The sequence below is a fragment of the Gossypium raimondii genome, chromosome 2 (assembly GCF_025698545.1).
Source record: "Gossypium raimondii isolate GPD5lz chromosome 2, ASM2569854v1, whole genome shotgun sequence".
NCBI lineage: Eukaryota > Viridiplantae > Streptophyta > Magnoliopsida > Malvales > Malvaceae > Gossypium > Gossypium raimondii.
In genome coordinates, this window is record NC_068566.1 from 45,944,108 (window position 1) to 45,964,823 (window position 20,716).

Below are 20,716 nucleotides of genomic sequence, written 5' to 3' on the forward strand. Positions count from 1 at the left end.
TGTAATCATCACTTGTTTGCTTCTTATTTTCTTTATTATAATTAAATAAATAAAATAATTTTTTTTCTACTAAAAGGCGGCTATATGTTTGAGGAACAACACTAAATTTTTTATTTTATTTTTGGTATTTATATCTTTTAACTTTTGCAAAATAAAAAAAATAGGATTATAAATGTTAGAAACTCTATTGCATGTGAAAATTATGCATGTAGAGCCCAAATTTTGAGTGGAAAATTTAAGATTTTCTCAATCCAATTGACATGGGTTTAAATTTTATTTTATGCATATTTTATTATTATTTTTCTTCAAATAATATAAATTATTTTAAATACAAAGAGACATTAAAGTAATTTCCTTAATTGAGTTGGGATCCACACCAACTCAATAAAGAGCTTTATAAATCAAAACAAATTAAAGTCTTGGTTAAATGGTAACTTTAAGGCTTTTTTTCTTTCAATATAATTTGACATGAGTTTAAATCAATGCAGTCGGTTCCCATCAATTCTGTTGCACGGTCGGTGCACACTATTCCAATAATAAACTGAAATGATCACTTTTTTTCGCACTGGTGTAAATTTCAATCTATATCAGTTATACTAGCTCATTCCGACCAATTTCAGTTGTACCAGCTGAAACATTACACACCAACCGATATAAGAATAATGTTAAAAAATAGATAAAATTATTATTTTTTACCAACATTAATTTTTTAATAACTAAATTTAAATTTTAAACTTTAGTAAATGAACAACTTTCAAAATTATAGTAGAAAATTAATAATAAAAAGTAAAAATTTTATACTAAAAGGCAAAAAAAGAAGATAAATGCTAAAAGTTTCACCAACACAACATTATGTGCATGTTTTATTAAACTTTTATTTTATGTATTTAGCATGAGATTTTAAAATAATGTTGTGGATAATTTTGTTGTTTAATGTGTGAAATAATTTTCTTTTGTTTACTTTAAATTTGTTAAATAATAAAATTTTATTTGTGAAGTTTATTGATGAGTGTTTTATGTAATCAATTAATATTTTTTATATTTGAAATTATTTTATTTAATTCATTTGATATATTTAAATATTTTATGCATTAAATGCTTTTCAAAAACATTGATAAATCCAAACGATACATCAAAATAGATGAATATTAGCACTTACTAGATTCAATAGAAAGTGATACGTCCACCGTGTGATACTAACTACTACCTTGGTTCAAATTCCATCATATGCAATTTTTTAAAATTTTAAAAATATTAAAGTGTCATTGAATAATATAACTTATTTTAAATAAGAAAAGACATTTTCATAATTTTCCTAATCAAGTTGGTGCTCAACTCACTCATGACATCAAATCGCTTAGGGATTTTATTAATAATACGTATAGGTTTACATTTTAAAAGGTAAGGAAATATGCATAATAAAATTAAAATGTATAAGTAAATTAAAATAAATTTTTGGTTAAGTGATAAAATTAAAAAATTTCAATGTAATTTGGTATGAGTTCAAATCTCACAATATGCATTTTTTATTTTAAAAAAGTAAAAAGACTAAAGTACCCTTAAATAATATATCTTATTTTAAATTTGAAAGGATATTTTTGTTATTTCTCCTAACTAAGTTGGTGCCCAATTGACTCGTGACACCAACTTAATCAAAGAATTTATTAATAGTATAGACACACAAATTTGGTGGAAGAAAACAATTTATATCGAAAGTTATTCTTTCTAAAGTTTACTTAGTAATCATTATTGGTGCCGTGGTAATTTTCTTGACATGTTAATTTTAATTCTTTTATTTAGAACTAAATAAAAGTATGAAAAAATAAAAATAAAAAGACCATTCATTATGGTTAGTCGGCCATGAGAGGACACTGACCCACTCGGAAACCATTACTGTCTTCGTCCTGAATTTCTCCATTAAGATCATTCCAGGAAACACCCTCAAAAAAGGTGGTGGGTCAGATTAAATTCCAAAGGTGCATGTATTTCTAACTTTTCTAGGCTTTTGCATTGGGGTTATTACCACTTCCTTGGCATCTAATACCTTGGTATTCGAAAATTATTACTTTAATTCATACCAGAAACAATTACCATGGCTGAATCCTTTGCATTCGAGATCGCCGGAAAAGTATTGGAGAAACTAGGGAGTGCTGCCTATGAAAGAATTAGCTTGGCATGGGGTGTTCGAGAGGAGTTTGAAAAGCTTAAGTTGACCCTAGCTGCTATCAGAGCTGTGGTCCTGGATGCTGAACAACAACAGGCTCGTACCCAGGAGTTCAGTCTTTGGCTACAAAGGTTCAAAGATGCTTGCTACGACGTGGACTATTTGATAGACGAGTTCGAGATCGAAGCATTGAGGAGGCAAGTCCTGGAACAGGGAAGCACTGGAAGTAAGGTACGCCATTTCTTTTCTGGCTCAAACCCTTTGGCATTTCGCTTTAGGATGAGCTATAAGATCAAAAAGGCAAACGAGATGTTGAATGAGATTGCAGCTAACAAGGCCAAGTTTCATCTCACTGAAAAACATGAGACTAATGTCATACATCGTGAGAGGGAAACCTACTCCTTTGTTAAGACATCTAGTGTCATCGGTCGAGATGAAGCTAAACAACACCTACAAAACTTCTTAATGAATCCAACTGATGGGGAAGATATCCTTGTCCTTCCCATAGTTGGGATCAGAGGTATCGGGAAAACTACCCTTGCCCAATTGGTGTTTAATGAGGAGAGTGTGAAGTCGCATTTTGAATTGAGAATTTGGGTGTGTGTTACAGAGGATTTTGACATCAAACAACTGATGATAAAAATCATTAAATCTGCCACTGGCAGAGAGTGCAAGGACATGAATAAGGAGGAATTACATAAAGTTTTACAAGATTGTTTGAATACTAAAAGAATTTTTGTGGTCCTGGATGATGTCTGGAACGAGGACAAGAAGAAATGGATTGAGCTGAAAGATTTGTTGTGTGGGGGAGCCCAAGGGAGTAGAATCATTGTCACAACTCGTATCCGCAATGTGGCTACAATCACAGGCACAACACCTCTGTATGATTTAGAGCATCTTTCTTATGACAATTGTCTATCATTGTTTCTTAAACTTGCCTTTAAAGAAGGTGAAGAGAAACAACATGACAATCTTGTAAGAATCGGGGAAGGAATTGTTCAAAAATGCAAAGGGGTTGCTTTGGCCGTGAAGACTTTAGGCAGCTTACTCTGTTCAACTAGGGTACAACATGATTGGGAACTTGTGAGAGATAGTGAGCTATGGAAGTTGAAACAGGAGGAAAATGACATCTTGCCTGCTCTAAAACTAAGTTATGATCATTTGCCCTGGTATTTAAAGCAATGTTTTGCTTTTTGTTCAGTTTTTCCAAAAGATTTTGAATTCAATCATCTCTATTTGATCTCCCTTTGGATGGAAAATGGCTTTTTGCAATCACCATACGAAAATGAAGAGCCAGAAGATATTGGGAATCGGTATATACAAGAGTTACTATCAAGATCTTTCTTCCAACAAGTTGAAGAGGATATTTTTGCTCCCATCTTGAAAATGCATGATTTAGTACATGATCTTGCATTATCAGTGGCGCAAAATGAGGTGAATTCATGTAACCATTATTCGACTGGGAATGTTCGACATTTATGGTTTGATCTATCGAAGCAGGATGCTTCCCGGTTGCCAAATAACTTGGGCTGTCTGCAATCACTTTTCTTATCAAATGAAGAAGGCAAGGCTGATAACGAATCTCTTATTGCAGAAATCATCTCAAGGTCTAAACATTTGAGGGTGTTAGATTTGTCTGAGTGTAGTTTAGAGCAATTGCCAAACAACATAAGTTATTTAAAGCAGTTGAGATATTTGAACCTAGCCTACAATGGAAATATTAAAAGACTTCCAAATTCCATTTGCAATTTGCAGAGTTTGCAAACACTTGACTTTTTTGGATGCAGGGGAATTGAAGAGTTACCAAAAGACATAAGGTACCTGATTAGCCTTAGAGAATTAATAGTAACAACAAAACAGACGCGTTTGCAAGAGAATGGAATATCGTGCCTCACTTGTCTTCGAAGGTTGATCTTTTCTGAATGTGAAAATTTAGAAAAGTTGTTTGAAGACATTCAAAACCTAACATCTCTCCGAGAATTGAACATACGTCAATGCCACAACTTGGTTTCATTGCCACAAGGTTTAAAATACCTACCTAAATTAGAAAGTTTGGAAATCTCTGATTGTGAAAAGCTTGATCTCACTATGGAGGAGTTGGAACTTGAGAGGGAAGAAGGTGGTAGCCTTAGAAATTTGTGGATCGGAGGAGTGCCAAAGCTGGAGTCACTACCCCAATGGATTCTTCTAGGATCCATCAGAACTTTGCAGGATCTGAACATCCGCAACTTGAAGAATCTCTCGACGTTACCAACATGGTTCCAACATCTCACATCGCTTCAAAGTCTTGAAATTTCAAATTGCCCAAGGTTGTCGTCTCTACCAGAAGGGATGCAACGCCTCACTGCACTCAAAGGATTAGAGATTAGAGGGTGTCCAAAATTAAACAAAAGATGCATTAAAGAAACCGGTGAAGACTGCCCTAAGATTGCTCATGTCCCTGACTTTCATTGTGATGACTGGGAGACAACAACAGATGAGGAATAGATAAGGTAAGCCACCAAACACTGCTCTATTTCTCACTAACATAATTGAATTTTATCTACTCTGAACTAAATAAAACTTCACTTGAAAAACAACTAGTGGAATAAAAATATTTCAAAAGTGAATCTAATGACTAATAGGATGTTCAATGTCTTTTTAATTATTTAATGGATTAATATTTGGCATATTGTCAATATTTTTTATTCTATAAGCAATATTAAAAATTGTCATATGTATAAGAATTTACATTTTTCATTTTATAAGAGAAAGATGAAAAGAAATGTAAAATGCCTCAATTTAATGTTATGCAGAGATTTTCTAACACAGCTTATTTATTGATTAAAGTAGCAGGTCAAATTTAAAGAGGTTGAAATTATCTGTGGTGCTTTCCCATATGTAAGTGTGAATTATGGGTTTCAATGTATGTATGTTTATAATTTGATTTGTATCAAAGACAATAATGTAATAATTTGATTCCTTTGGTTTCTAAATGTAATCATCACTTGTTTGCTTCTTATTTTCTTTATTATAATTAAATAAATAAAATATTTTTATTTTTTTGGTATTTATATCTTTTAACTTTTGCAAAATAAAAAAAAATTATAAATATTAGAAATGAAAATTATGCATGTAGAGCACAGATTTTTTATTGGTAAATTTACAGCATGTTTGGTTTGCCATTACACCCATATTCCGTGGGCCCCACTTTTTCATATGTTCGGTTGGGTGTAATGCCCTGTTTCGGGCCCCCAAAATTCTATGCTTTCTATTCCCTTGCAAAAGCTCAGATTAGCCTTCCGTTTTACTCTCCAGATTTCTAAGACCTGTTTTACCCTCTCTCCCAACGTCTTTGCCCCCAAATGAAATCAAAGAAACTCTGAAAACCAAAGAACGGGAAAACACTTGGATACTAACCATTTTGTTTGGAAGCCATGAAAAGGGTTTTGTTCAGAGGCATTTCACTCACTACTCGCAATATTTTTCACTCTTATACCAAAACCCAGTTCAGCCGTTCAACCCACTCGCCGCTTCAACTCGGTCTCGACTCAGGTTCTACTCATCCGAATCGGATTCTCCCGTTGAAAAGAAGCTTGACCCTGTTATAGAATCTGCTTCAGTAGCTGAAGCCCATGTCAAGGATGTAGCTTTGCCCGTTGAGGATGTGAGTAATAAAGGTAAAAATGGGTTAGAAAATATTGGATTTGGGTTTCTTTTTGGCAATTTGTTTATTGTGATTTTGTTTAGATGATGAGAGAGGAAAGTCAAGATGAATGAACAAGTTTGATTTTTATTTGATTGGTTTGTTATGTTCATGTTAGTCTGGTAAAAAGTCTTAAACTGGGTCTGAGGATTTAATCTGTGCTTCTTCTTTGCTGGAATTTACTTTTTTTTTATTTGGAAATTATTTGTTTGGTTGTTGAGAAAGGAAGGGAAACTAAATCATGATATATGTATATATATATATGGTTTTGTTTGGATAATGAGAAAAGCAAGTGATAGTCAAACCTTTATACTTAAAGCTCAAACCTCAGAGTTTGAACCACTTAAGAGAAATGTCTCAGAAAACTGAGGTTCTTCCTTCCCACCGGTTTACTAAATCTTGGCCTATTGATTTTAGGTTCATGGGTTCTCCGACTTGCGATCTCATTAGATATGCTGATGGAAATTTGGGGAACAATGGTGTAACCAACTTGAGTTCCCCTGCTAGGAATGATAAATCAATCTATCATCATAAGGTTGGTCTTCTTTGTCTTTTTTTCCTTTCTCTGTTAATATATTGTACATGGATTTTCAACTAGTTTTATTTTATGCGCATCCTATACAGAGTCCTTCTTACTTAATATTTTGATAATAGAAAACTAGTAACACATTCTGTCGACGATTGTTGAATAAAAATATCAGAGTTTATCTATAAAAGCAACCAGTCTCTCCTATGGCTATTAAGATGCTCTGTTGTGTAGCTCTGCTTTCTTTGGTAATAAGGATCAAATACTTAAAAAGTAAATTGCTTGTCAGATGCTGAGACTGTAGGGCATATTGAAACATGCATGATCGCAAATACTTATATTGAGTTAGGATACAATTAAGATGAAAAAGAGGAGCACAGTTTTTTGAAGAATTACCTCTATCTTTGCCTCCTATTGAAGTTGGTGCTCTGAGTTTTGATTTATTCCGTGTTTAGGATGTCTAAATTTGGACATGAATTAGTAAAGTATCTTTTGTACTGTTGCATTATTTTTCCTACTTCAGATTAGTTTAAGTTATCTCTGTATAGACTCTTTCTTATTTGTGGATGTATAAATATTTTGTTCTCTGATTAGCATCCTTTTTGGTACCTTTGCTAGTTTAACACAGTTCGGCAAATTTGTGATGTGGAATGTAAAGCCTTAAATTTTATAAGAGTAAATTGAATTTTTAATAATTTGTATTAAAATATCTGATCATAATGACGGAGCACATTTTGGGGATTTGTTATAGCTCTTGTTTGTTTTTTATCACATGTGCATACGCATGTAATGGTCGTGTTGCTATTTGCTGGTAGTGGTGAGAGTGGAGCAGGAAAAACTGAGACAGCAAAGATAGCAATGCAATATTTGGCAGTTCTTGGTGGTGGGAGTGGAATAGAGTATGAAATCTTGAAGACCAATCCTATCCTAGAAGCATTTGGTAATGCAAAAACATTGAGAAATGACAACTCAAGCCGTTTTGTAAGTTCCATGTTCTTTCATGGCTATCGAAGTGTACCTTGGTTTTAACTTAACCAATTTGCATAGCATTCAAATTTACTGAAATTTGATGCGATTTCAGCTACTAATAATTTGGGTTGATATTTTTCAGGTCTATGGTCTATGGTATATGCAGCAATTCATCATGTGCATTTTTTAGGCTATTAGTAAAAGATGTTGTTAGATTAAGCTGTGTTGTGGATCCTCTGAGTTGTACATGTTGCTTTTGTTGAAGAGCCAAGCCTTTTTCATTTTCTGTGCTGTCATATTGCCATGTATTCACATACAAGCCTTCTATATTTTTCTTATTTCAGGGGCTACAGATTTTAGCAATTGATTGAACTTAATTTTAAAGCACAAGTTTGAATGAATTCCTTCTATTTTGCTTGTTTGTATGCATGTTACTTTGGTTTTGCTGGAATTCTTTGTTGTGAATGTAAGGGATATAAGAAGACGTTTGATACCTCTGTTATAAGCATCAGCTTAGACGATAGAGTGATAGATGTTGCTCCCTTGAGGAGTTATATCGACCATGATGAGTATTTAAGGGATCATGGGCTCAATTACGATACTTCATCATTGAACTCAAGTTTCGGTGTCATTGAGAACTATATGTTCTGTTTTTATATGGTTTACTCCATAGTAATGTTTTTATAGTTATATTTTGCAAGTGGTGATGTAATAAGTTGATTTTTATTGGTATTGAAAAATTTGAATTTGGGATCGAATTTCTTAAGTTGAGGTAGTTCGAAAATTTTAATCGAGCAATTACAAGACCTGTACGAAACTATAGGATTTATTGCACTAGTGATTACTTAGATGAGCCGTTAGATATAATACAATGAATAAATTGTAAGGTGATTAAAATTGAAGGAATTAATTAGAAATATTTTATTAAAAATAAAACTAATTAAATGTGTATATTCATATACAACGCATTAATTAAAAATATTTTATAGTATCATATATTATGATTTTAGTAAATTCATATAAGAATATTTATTATTAATAATTTTATTAAATTATATATTTTAATTAAAATATATTTAATAATAATTATTTCAAATTATATTTTATAGTATCATATATTATGATTTTAGTAAATTCATATAAGAATATTTATTATTAAGAATTTTATTAAATTATATATTTTAATTAAAATATATTTAATAATAATTATTTTAAATTATATTTTATAGTATCATATATTATGATTTTAGTAAATTCATATAAGAATATTTATTATTAAGAATTTTATTAAATTATATATTTTAATTAAAATATATTTAATAATAATTATGTTAAAATATGATTAAATTATTTATTATTGATATTAATAATTTTATTAAAATTTAACAACAATAACAATAATCATTTACCTAAACAAATTTCTGCTAAGGGTATTTTAGTTATTTTAGTTTTTTTTCTTATGCTATTACACCTCTATTCCATTCAACCAAACACAAGAATACTATTATGCCTCTATTCCATTCCATTCAGCCAAACAAAAGAATTACCTATTACGCCTCTATTTCATTACACCTCTATTCCATTACAGCGAACCAAACGTGCCCTTAAGGTTTTGTCAATTCAATTTACATGGGTTCAAATTTTATTTTATGCATATTTTATTATTATTTTTTCTCAAATAATATAAATTATTTTAAATGCGAAGAAACATTAAAGTAATTTTCTTAATTGAGTTGGGATCCACACCAACTCAATAAAGAGCTTTATAAATCAAAACAAAATAAAGTCTTGGTTAAGTGGTAAATTTAAGGCTTTTTTTTTTCAATATAATTTGACATAGGTTTAAATCAATGTAGTTGGTTCCACATAAATTCCGTTGCACGGTCGGTGCACACTATTCCAATAATAAACTAAAATGATCACTTTTTTTTTTCGCAATGATATTATTATTGGTGCCGTGGTAATTTTCTTGACATGTTAATTTTAATTCTTTTATTTTAAAACTATATAAAAGTATGAAAATACAAAAAAAAGACCATCAAAATAGTAATAATAGACATTTAATAAAAGAGTATATCATTTCCTAATCGGGTCAGCATTTGATGGTGGTTTCAACATCTCACATCGCTTCAAAGTCTTGAAATTTCAATTTGCCCAAAGCTGTTGGTTCTGCCTGAAGGGATGCAACATCTCACTGCACTCAAAAGATAAATTATTGAAGGGTGTCCAAAATTAAGCAAAAGATGCATTGAAGAAATCGGTGAAGACTGGCCTAAGATTGCTCATGTCCCCTACTTTTATTGTGACAACAGATGACGAAAAGATAAGGTAAGACACCAAATTCAATATATCAATATATATATATACACACTATTTTTCACTAACATAAATGAATTTTATTTAATCTGAAATATGATGGCAGGGTTCTTGTGATAGAATTTATTTATCTATTAAAGTGGAGGATGTTGAAGTTGTCTTGGATTGGTTCTTATATATGTCAACGTCTTTGAGTTGTTCAATTTCCATTGTTTGTTTGTAATTTGATTTGTATCAAAGACCATTGATATAATATACTTACTTTAATCTATTTTGGAACACAAAGAATTAATTTATAACTCTATGTTTCCATATATATTTTAGTTCTTTCTTTTATATTTTATATATGATACATGATTTTTATTTTACATAAAAGTTTTTAAAAATAATTGTTTTTTATAAGTTGACGTCATTATCAATTAATGTGTTGTTTCATGTATTAATAATTATGGGTTTAAAATTGATATATATAAACATTTCACTGTTATAATTACACTAATATTCTTAGAATCGGACCAATGATCGAATCGATCATAACGCCTATATCTGATTCAACCAAATCATAAATTATAAAAACTAAGAGGATTGCCATGCTCCATATTATATATATGACTTAAATGGTAATTGTATGACTCATGATTAAAGATAATAGATATTTTTTAACTAATAATTTTAAATTAAACTATAATTATTTTAAAAAGTTAATTTAGTAATATGGTGAAAAATAAAAAATATTCTTGTCTCATAATTTTGTCCAAATTCTCTCACATTTTGGATAGACCTTCGGGCAGAGCCACCATGATCAGGTCTACGAAGAAGGCAGTCGAAGAGGAAAACCAAAATTGGAAGAAAAAAGGATAATTAGAAACATATCAATATTAAGAAAATCAGTTTGCATGGGCCTCTGTTTTCGAGTTTAGAATTGTAACAATGGCTTGCATCGCAACTACTATATGAAACATTAGAAATTAGAGACATGTTGAAACAAACAGAGATTCTGATAGTAAGAATGCAAGTTTACTTCGTTAGAAACTTCAATCAAAACACTTATATGTGTAAGCAACATAAAAGTCATTACCATTACAACCTATATACCTGGTTTTTTTTTAAAGAAAAAACATCCAACTTCCCAAATTCTTTTAAGCACCTTCACAAAATGTTAGCCCACAATTATTAAACCCCCCACAGCTTACATGATAAGCTGTACCACCATCAACACGTTGGAACTCGATGTCTACCTTTTCCGCTTGGACTTCAAGGAGGTGACCCACTGGGAATTGCTGTGCCAATTGCGCTTCCTTTGGTTGATGAACCAGTTGTTGATTTGCTTTAGTTGCAATCCAGTTTCCTCCACAAGTTCGGCCTTGTCATCTTCCTGTATTTTGTCAACTCATTAATCTATTCAAGGGTTTATGTTTTGGCAAAAAAAAAAAAATTAATTGGAAGTTGATGTTTAGTTGGTTACAGTTGGGTATGGCCACTTTGAGTGTTGTTGCCACCAGTTCTTGAGCACTGTAGTGGTGTCATCTGGTAATTTTCCAGCCCTTCTTTAGCGTAATATTTCCTCCCTCACATCCTCAATTCTTGATTTGAAACCCTGTTCAGACATAAAAATAATCTATGTTAATTGTTGTTGGATTGGTTTAATCTGATTCGATTCATTTCGGTTTGAGTCAATTTCGTTTTCAGAATATTTGGATTTATTGACTGGTATTGTAATGGCTTTATGCCTCAATTCATTTGCAATGAAAAGCCCTCAGAAATTCTTCTTCATTCTCTGGTTTTTACTCCAGTTCTTTAGCTGATTTTGCTTGTTTGCTTAGCAAGACATCGAGCCTTCTAGATCAAGCTTCTGTCAAATTTCTTCAATCTGTGCAAGATATATAATAATTATGAATAGTCATTGACTCCTCCGAAAAAATAATGCCACTCGATAATTATCAAATTGACCGCAATCTTCTTTTGTCCTTAGGAGCCCATCATTTCTTATATATGTTAAAAGTTTTTGAATTGTTTGGTTTCCAATGTTTATTGGTAATTTGATTTTGTATTAGAGATTTGCTATGACTAAAAAGAAAGTTCAAAGGTTTTAATTTAGGTTAAAATATGGCTAACTGCTTCTAATACCCGTAATGGGTGTTTAATCATGGACTTAAAAAAATTTCAAGGAGAGGATTTATTAGCTATTAAACCAAAATCTTTTGGCTTTAACTTATAAGCTTTTTAAACAAGATTCTTTTGCGGGCAGAAACAAAGAATCCCTCATGCTTAGGGCCAAATCCGAATACAAGCAACACCTAAGTTTACAATTAGATAAATGCATTAAAAAGGTTTACTTAAAAATGTTGTTAAATTTTGGGTTCAAATTAAATAAAAGAATCCAATGGTCTAAAAATCTCTCATGTTTTAGCATCTTCACTTTAGGTAACTCTCTTAGAGGAGGGAAATTTTGTTTAGGGTACATATTGTTTAATAATAGACATCAAAAGTGAACTATAAAATTTTTCTTACATATTTTCTCGGTAATGTGTACTTATTGATTTTATATGATTAAAAAGTTAACAAATTCTAGATTCTTGTGCTTTAAGTGATTCTCGATTTAATGTTTTAATAAGACTCAATTATATAGATTAATAGCAGAACTATGCTTTTAACAAGTTCAGATTATACTTGTTGAGCAAGAGTCGCTCATTCTTTTATCCCCTTTTTCCTTTCAAATATATAGTGGAGAAGTTCAGTATTTTAGAAGTTGGAATGTAATAGTGTGTGTTGGAAATTGTGGTTTTAGAACCTCATTTCCAATGATCAAGTTCGTAAATATTATTATTTAATATTTATGAGGTTAGTATAGAGGTTAATTGGAATTTGGTCTTTTAATTTTGTCAATTGAACAGTTAATTAAAGTATAAGGATTAAATTATAAAAGTAAGTAATAAAAGCTAATCTTTATAAATTTTAGTTAACCGAATGACCAATTAAGCAATTGGGTATTTTAAATGATTTAAATAATTAAATATAAATTCTTATAATCATAAAAAACAATTCAAAAATAATATTGTAACATAAAATAGATAAAAAAATTATAATTTAAATAAATAAATGTGATGTTATCTTTATTCCATATATTTATAAATTTGATTGATTTAATTTAATTAAAGTAAATACAAATAAATTAAAATTGAATATATATTAAATAATTAAATTCATAAATTTGATTAATTAAATTAAATTAAATTAAATATAAAAATTAAAAGTGAAGGTATATTAAATATGTATTAATTTTTTGTCTTTGATCCCACCCAAATTTCAATTAAATAATTTTTAATATATTTTCATTTAAATTTAATTATAAAATATTGATAATAATATAAAATTAAATAGGAGATTAATTAACTTTATTTTAAAGTTAGAAGATCAAATAAGTCATTATATCAAGATTTTAATTGAAAATTTTAGGTAACAATTTCTCAAATATACTTTTATATGTATAGTTAAAATCTTAAAGTGTGTTCTAGCAGGAAAGCTTGATGAATAAAATCTTATAATTTCATGAATTCAGGGTTTTGCAATATTAGGATGCCCCATCCTCACCAATGAATAAATCCGTTACCCAACCATCACTTCAAACCTTAATTTGCACCCAAAGGAAACATTAAGAACATTACTTCACAAACTTGCAATCTACGCTGCAACACAAGCAACCCAAATCATTCCTTTTTATCTTCCTATATACCTTCAACAATGGCCCCATGTCCGCTTTCATTACCTTCTAATCCCAAAATTCATACCAAAAACAATAACCCGTATTACTTCTATTCCTCTACCTAAAGAAAATGGCTCAATCCTTTGCATTCGGGATTACCGGAAAAGTATTGGAGAAACTAGGCAATGTTGCCTACGAAGGAATTTGCTCCGCATGGGGTGTTCGAAAGGAGTTCGAAAAGCTTAAAGACACGCTAGCTGCTATCAGAGCTGTGGTCCTGGATGCTGAACAACAACAGGCTCGTACCCAGGAGCTCAGTCTTTGGCTACAAAGGTTCAAAGATGCTTGCTACGACGTGGAAGATTTGATAGACGAGTTCGAGATCCAAGCATTGAGGAGGCAAGTCCTGGAAAGGACCGGAAAGAAGGTACGCCATTTCTTTTCTGGCTCTAACCCTTTGGCATTTCGTTTTAGGATGGGCTATAAGATCAGAAAGGCAAACGAGATGTTGAATGAGATTGCAACTAGCATGGCCAAGTTTCATCTCACTGAAAAACATGAACCTAATGATGTCATACATCGTGAGAGGGAAACCTACTCCTTTGTTAATACATCTAGTGTCATCGGTCGAGATGAAGCTAAACAACACCTAATAAACTTCTTAATGAATCCAACTGATGAGAAAGATATCCCTGTCCTTCCCATAGTTGGGATCGGAGGTATTGGGAAAACTACCCTTGCCCAATTGGTGTTTAATGAGGAGAGTGTGAAGTCGCATTTTGAATTGAGAATCTGGGTGTGTGTTACAGAGGATTTTGACACCAAACAACTGATGATAAAAACCATTCAATCTGCCACTGGTATGAACTGCAAGGACATGAATAAGGAGGAATTGCATAAAGCTTTACAAGATTGTTTGAATGGTAAAAGATTTTTTATGGTATTGGATGATGTCTGGAACGAGGACAAAAAGAAATGGAGTGAGCTGAAAGATTTGTTGTGTGGGGGAGCCCAATGGAGTAGAATCATTGTCACAACTCGTAGCCGCAAAGTGGCTACAATCACAGGCACAATCCCTTCATATGATTTAGAGCATCTTTCTTATGAGAATTGTCTATCATTGTTTCTTCAACTTGCCTTTAAAGAAGGTGAAGAGAAACAATATGGCAATCTTGTAAGAATCGGGGAAGGAATTGTTCATAAATGCAAAGGGGTTGCTTTGGCCGTGAAGACGTTAGGCAGCCTACTCTGTTCAACTAGGGTACAACATGATTGGGAACTTGTGAGAGATTGTGAACTATGGAAGATGAAACAGGAGGAAAATGACATCTTGCCTGCTTTAAAACTAAGTTATGATCATTTGCCCTGGTATTTAAAGCAATGTTTTGCCTTTTGTTCAGTTTTTCCAAAAGATTTTGAATTCAGTACTTTCCGTTTGATCCCATTGTGGATGGCAAATGGCTTTTTGCAATCACCATACGAAAATGAAGAGCCAGAAGATATTGGGAAGCGGTATATACAAGAGCTACAATCAAGATCTTTCTTCCAACAAGTTGAACCTGAGTCTTTCTTTTCCAACTTCAAAATGCATGATTTATTTCATGATCTTGCATTATCAGTGGCGCAAAATGAGGTGAATTCATGTAACCATTATTCGACTGGGAATGTTCGACATTTATGGTTTGATCTATCAAAGCAAGATGTTTCCCAGTTGCCAAATAACTTGAGCCGTCTGCAATCACTTTTCTTGGAAGATGAAGGCAAGGTTGATAGCGAATCTCTTATTGCAGAAGTTATCTCAAGGTCTAAACATTTGAGAGTGTTAGATTTGGCTTGCTGCAATTTAGAGCAATTGTCAAACAGCACACGTTATCTGAAGCAGTTGAGAGTTTTGAGCCTAGCCTACAATGGAAATATAAAAAGACTTCCAAATTGCATTTGCAATTTGCAGAGTTTGCAAACACTTAACCTTGCTGGATGTAGGGGAATTGAAGAGTTACCAGAAGACATAAGGTACCTGATTAGCCTTAGACAATTAACGGTAACAACGAAACAGACGCGTTTGCAAGAGAATGGAATATCGTGCCTAACTTCTCTTCGGACTTTGGCCTTTTCTGAATGTGAAAATTTAGAAAAATTGTTCGAAGACATTCAAAACCTAACAGCCCTCCGAGAAATGATCATATATGAATGCAAAAACTTGGTTTCATTGCCACAAGGTTTAAAATACCTAACTGCATTAGAAAATTTGGCAATTTCGGATTGTGAAAAGCTCGATCTCACTATGGAGGAGTTGGAACTTGAGAGGAAAGAAGATGGCAGCCTTCGAAAATTGTGCATTGAAGGAGTGCCAAAGCTGGAGTCACTACCCCAATGGATTCTTCTAGGATCCACCAAAACATTGCAGCACTTGTATATCGGAGAATTGGAGAATGTCTCGATGTTACCAACGTGGTTCCAACATCTCACATCACTCCGAAGTCTTAAAATTGATGATTGCCCAAAGCTGTCGTTTCTACCTGAAGAGATGCAACACCTCACATCCCTTCAAAGTCTTGAAATTGATGATTGCCCAGAGCTGTCGTTTCTGCCCGAAGGAATGCAACACCTCACTGCACTCAAAAGATTAAAGATTGAAGGGTGTCCAAAATTAAGCAAAAGATGCATTAAAGAAACCAGTGAAGACTGGCCTATGATTGCTCATGCCCGTAAGATTATTGTGAAGCGATGAAGACCTCAACAACAAATGATGAATAGATAAGGTAAGTCACCAAATACTATATTTGATATTTATAAATAACTTATTAGCTTTTTAAATGTTAATATTTCTAAATCAAATTAAGCACCAAATACTACTTTATTTCCCATTAACATAATTGAAATTTATTTGAAGCAAATAAAACTTCACTTGCAATTTACATTTCTTCCTTTTAAAAGAGAAAGGTGAAAAAAATTAAAAGAAATTTGTATAATACCTCAGTTTAATGTTATGGTAGTGTTTTTCTACCAAAATTTATTTATCTGTTAAAGTTGCAGGTAAAAATTTGAAGATGTTGAAGTTGTCTTTGGTGCTCTCTTTTTATATATATATTAAAGTCTTTGAATTTTATTGTATTTTCAAAATTTACAGAATCTCTCGACGTTACTAATGTGGTTCCAACATCTCACATCGCTTCAATGCCTTTACATTAGAAATTACCTAAAGTTGTCACCTCACTGTACTCAAAAAATTAAGCATTGCAATGTATCCAAAATTAAGTAAAAGATGCACCAGTGCTGGCCTAGGATTGCTCATATCCTTGAGATTTATTATGATGTCTTTAAGACAACAACAGATGATGAATAGATAAGGTAAGTCACCAAACACTACACTATTTGATACATATATCTTATTAACTTTTAAATCAGATTAGGCACTAAATATTACTTTATTTCTCATTAAGATAATTGAATTTTATGTACTCAGCAATAAAACTTCACTTTAAAGTATAATGCTTCAATTTAATGTTATGGTAGAGTTCTTCTAACATAACTTTTTCTTTTTTTTTTAACAAAACAGACCTTAAAGGCCTAACTTTCATTTATAGCTTCCAAAATTACAAGGTCGCGAATCTCTTTTGGATAATTCACATCAAAATTCCAAATGCAATTATTACTCAATAAAAATTTGCAAATAAAATCAGCAAGTTTATTGCTGGATCTAGGCGCCCATGTGACGACTGCATTCTCAAAGGACTTCTGCTTCTCATAAATTTCATTAGCGCGCTTTCCCAAAAATGTTATATCCTCATCCCTTCTATTAATTTTATTCACAATATTTGCATTGTCAGATTCGAATTGAACCCTTTTTAAATTCAAACTTTAATGTCCATATAATTTAATGTCCATGACTTTTGTGAGAAGATTATGAACTCATTCATTATTTTGATAGTCGACCTCTCACACTTGGTTTTAATGTTAGAAACATTAAACTATTCCTTTTTACTTGTGTTTGTTTTTCTTTTATTGTTTAGTTGGAGTAGTTATCAGTCTTCTTTAATTTTATTCTTATATTTGACTAAAGATGGTATGTATTGTTGACACCATTTTTAGGATGAAAAACGGGGTCGACTTGGTTTTGAAAAATGGAACGGGAGTCGCCACCAATCCTTTTTATGAGGTGTGATTGGATCACCTCGAAAAGTAGTTGTTTTTAATAAAAGGGTTTGATTTTATTAAAACAACAAGTTTGGTCCACGAAATTTAGAAAAACGGGTTCGGGAGTCGGTTACGCACGAGGAAGGATTAGCACCCTCGATACGCCCAAAATTGGTACCTAGTTGATTACTTAATGTCTTAGTGTCGAAAAACTGAAAACTTTAAAGAAATTTAAAATATGATCCTTGTATTAAAATGTTGAAAATTTTGGGAAAAGGGCACGTTCCACGTTAATCGAGAAAGAAAGCATCATATCCAATGAAGTTAGGACACAATGTCTCAATTCCGATCTGTGAATGAATGCTAAAATTTTATTTATTTTAAAAGATATTTTCTTATCTCGGGTTTAGGAAAGGGATCATGCCCACTAAGTTAGGACACGATCTTTTCTTAATTCCCGAGATCATTTAAAACTTGAGTTTGAAAAGATTCGTAGATTTAGATTTATTGTGAAAATCGAAACCCAGTAAGTTAGGGCCCGATTTTCTCGAATCCAAACACGAAATGCCATTTAAAAAAAATATTATATCGAGTAAAACAAAACACAAAATCATAGTGAAAGCAAATTACATTTTTATGCATGGCAAAATCTTAATGAAGACAAAAGCATAAAATGATATGAGCAATAGTAACAATAATAAATAAAAGTCAAACCTACAATCATATAAAATAACAATGCATACAAACAAATAAATTAAAATATTTGTTCAAAATAATAATGAAAATGAAATAAATAGTGAACACGAATAAAAATACAAAGAGATATATATGTATATAAACATAAATTAAAATATGTGTGTATATGTATATGTATTTACTAAAATAAAAATATGTATGTATAAAAAGTATAAAATACAAATAATATATACATCGTAGGCGCATTTATATCTATATAAACTTAAAAGAATATGTACACGCACATATAAGAAAATGTAAAATTTAAAATGTATAAATATTATATAAGAATATAAAATATGAATGTGTGTATATCCTTACAAAAATAAAAAGTGTGCACATATATTAAACATAAAGTGTAAAATATATAAGTATGTACATATATATATATATAAAACAAGGTTTTGGAATGAGACATAAAATGTAGCAGAATAAAAAATAATAATAAATAACATTAATCATAGCAATATTAAATGAAATACATAAAAAATGCGAAATACTAAAATGAATTTCAAAATGATATTTGGGGTCTTAAATTGCAAACACATAAAATAAGATCGTAAGGGACGGAAATAAAGCGCGTTCAAAGTATGAGGGACTCGCGAGGAAATATATCCCAAGCCCAATACGCTGCGTTTTAACAGAAAGGCGGCATATGGTCTAAGGACCAAATCGAAATGGGAGCTAAACTCACGGGCCGAATTTATAAAGTAAATAAATAAGCAAAAGGACGAAATCGAAATAAATAAAAAATACGGATGGATCAAAGGCGCAAATAGCCCATTTCATGCAAACGCGCGGATCCCCCCTGGAGCGGGTCGGATCGCATGCGGGTCATGGGGCCTCAAAACGGCGCCGTTTAATGAAAACTTAACCCCCCTCTTAACCTAGCTGCACTCAGCCTCAAAAATAAGAAAAAGAAAAGAATCCCCTCTTCTCCCTCATTTCGGTTACTTAGACCAAGGCCATCATCGCAGCCTCCATGGCCAGCGGCCGGAGTTGTGCGAGAACGGCCTCTCGGCCTCCCTTCTGCGGCGTCCCCCAAGGCTAAACCTTCTCGACCACGGGACCAAAGAAGAAAAAGGTAAAACACCTCCTTTCTGCCCAACTCCGGTGACTGCCAAGGTGGGACTCCGGCACCAGTTCGTCGAGGCGGTCAGGTATTTCCTTTTTCTTTTTCTCTTTTAAATTCCTTTTTTATTATTAAAAAAGGTATTGAAACAAGTAAATGAAAAATAAAAATAAAAATAAAAAAGAAAATAAAGAAGATGAAAAACAAATAGAAAAAGGATTGGAATCGGGCCTTTTCTTAGATTTTTAGATCTGCTTTTGTCCGATTATTCCATTTTCTTTTCGTTTCTGTTTTTGCGTGTAAATGATGAACATAGAAAGAAAATAAAAACAGATTAAAAGGAGCATGAATGGGTAAATCTCAACCTTTTTGATTTCTGTTTTCTTGTTCACCAGATAATCCAAAAAAAAACCTGGTGAGAATTACATTTAGTTCGGCTTTTATAGCCAACTATGTTATTTTCTTTTTACTCTATTCTACTGTTCTTTTCCCCTGTTCTCTTCTATCGTTTTGTCTGGTTTGCAGGTTTTGGGCAAGGTCAACGGGTGTTGGAAGGATAACCCCAACCATTTTGGTGCAAAATCGATGGCGTCTGTCATGCTTCGGGCGTAGAGTACGCTGCGAGAGCAAGAGAGGACGTACGGCGCACTGAGGCTGTGGTTGAGGGTTGAACTGGGTTAGGGTTTTGACATTTTGGGCTAGGTTTGTAGTGGGCTGTTTGGGTTTGATTTGGGCCCGGGCGGAAAATGGGCTGTACATGTATTTTCGTATAAAGTAGCTCATTGTAATTTGGAAATCGTAACTTTGATCATCTTGTTCGTATTCTAACATTTAAACTTTAAAAAGAATAGATATTAACAATTACTTTATTCGTTTTTTAAGAGAAATATATTTGTTGGCATGGAAGCTTTTGGCGCATGCAAGCATGACTTTCGGGACCCATAGTTCATACTATTTTCCAGTCTAAAGCTTCAAGAACTGCCATCCTTGGCATCTAATACCTTGGTATCCGAAAAGTATTACTAAAATTCATACCAGAAACAATCACCATGGCTGAATCCTTTGCATTCGAGATAGCCAGAAAAGTATTGGAGAAACTAGGGAGTGCTGCCTGTGAAAGAATTAGCTTGGCATGGGGTGTTCGAGAGGAGTTTGAAAAGCTTAAGTCGACCCTAGTCGCTATCGATCTGTGGTCCCGGATCTTGAGCAACAACAAAGCTCGTAGCACTGGAGCTCAGTCTTTGGCTACAAAGGTTCAAAGATGCTTGCTACGATGTGGAAGATTTGATAGACGAGTTCGAGATCCAAGCGTTGAGGAGGCCAGTCCTGAAACGGGGAAGCACTAGAAGGAAGGTACGCTATTTCTTTTCTGACTCTAATCTTTGGGCATTTAGCTTTAGGATGGGCTA

At 32.4% G+C, this 20,716-nt stretch overlaps 2 protein-coding genes across 9 annotated transcripts; both read left to right on the plus strand.

Moving 5' to 3' along the window:
• Positions 1-1,931: 1,931 nt before the first annotated feature.
• Positions 1,932-7,745, plus strand: LOC105789169 (putative disease resistance protein RGA1). Of its 8 annotated transcripts, none has more exons than XM_052627653.1 (6): positions 1,932-4,656; positions 4,994-5,044; positions 5,462-5,823; positions 6,267-6,384; positions 7,191-7,356; positions 7,487-7,745. In XM_052627653.1, exon 1 carries the CDS (start codon positions 2,093-2,095, stop codon positions 4,649-4,651), a length of 2,559 nt encoding a protein of 852 aa, XP_052483613.1. In that variant the 5' UTR covers positions 1,932-2,092; the 3' UTR covers positions 4,652-4,656; positions 4,994-5,044; positions 5,462-5,823; positions 6,267-6,384; positions 7,191-7,356; positions 7,487-7,745. The 8 variants fall into 8 exon arrangements, with proteins under 8 accessions (XP_052483613.1, XP_052483615.1, XP_052483614.1 ...); XM_052627655.1 differs by having other exon boundaries at positions 5,653-5,823; XM_052627654.1 differs by having other exon boundaries at positions 4,997-5,044.
• Positions 7,746-13,333: 5,588 nt separating this feature from the next.
• On the plus strand, positions 13,334-16,727 carry LOC128039263 (putative disease resistance protein RGA3). The gene is made up of 2 exons (XM_052627652.1): positions 13,334-16,125; positions 16,494-16,727. Exon 1 carries the CDS (start codon positions 13,494-13,496, stop codon positions 16,092-16,094), a length of 2,601 nt encoding a protein of 866 aa, XP_052483612.1. The 5' UTR covers positions 13,334-13,493; the 3' UTR covers positions 16,095-16,125; positions 16,494-16,727.
• Positions 16,728-20,716: the final 3,989 nt, after the last annotated feature.

What these genes read in the sequence shown, in the direction of transcription:
- LOC105789169 (XM_052627653.1), top strand. Translation starts at nt 2,093, where the DNA reads ATGGCTGAATCCTTTGCATTCGAGATCGCCGGAAAAGTATTGGAGAAA.
- LOC128039263 (XM_052627652.1), top strand. Translation starts at nt 13,494, where the DNA reads ATGGCTCAATCCTTTGCATTCGGGATTACCGGAAAAGTATTGGAGAAA.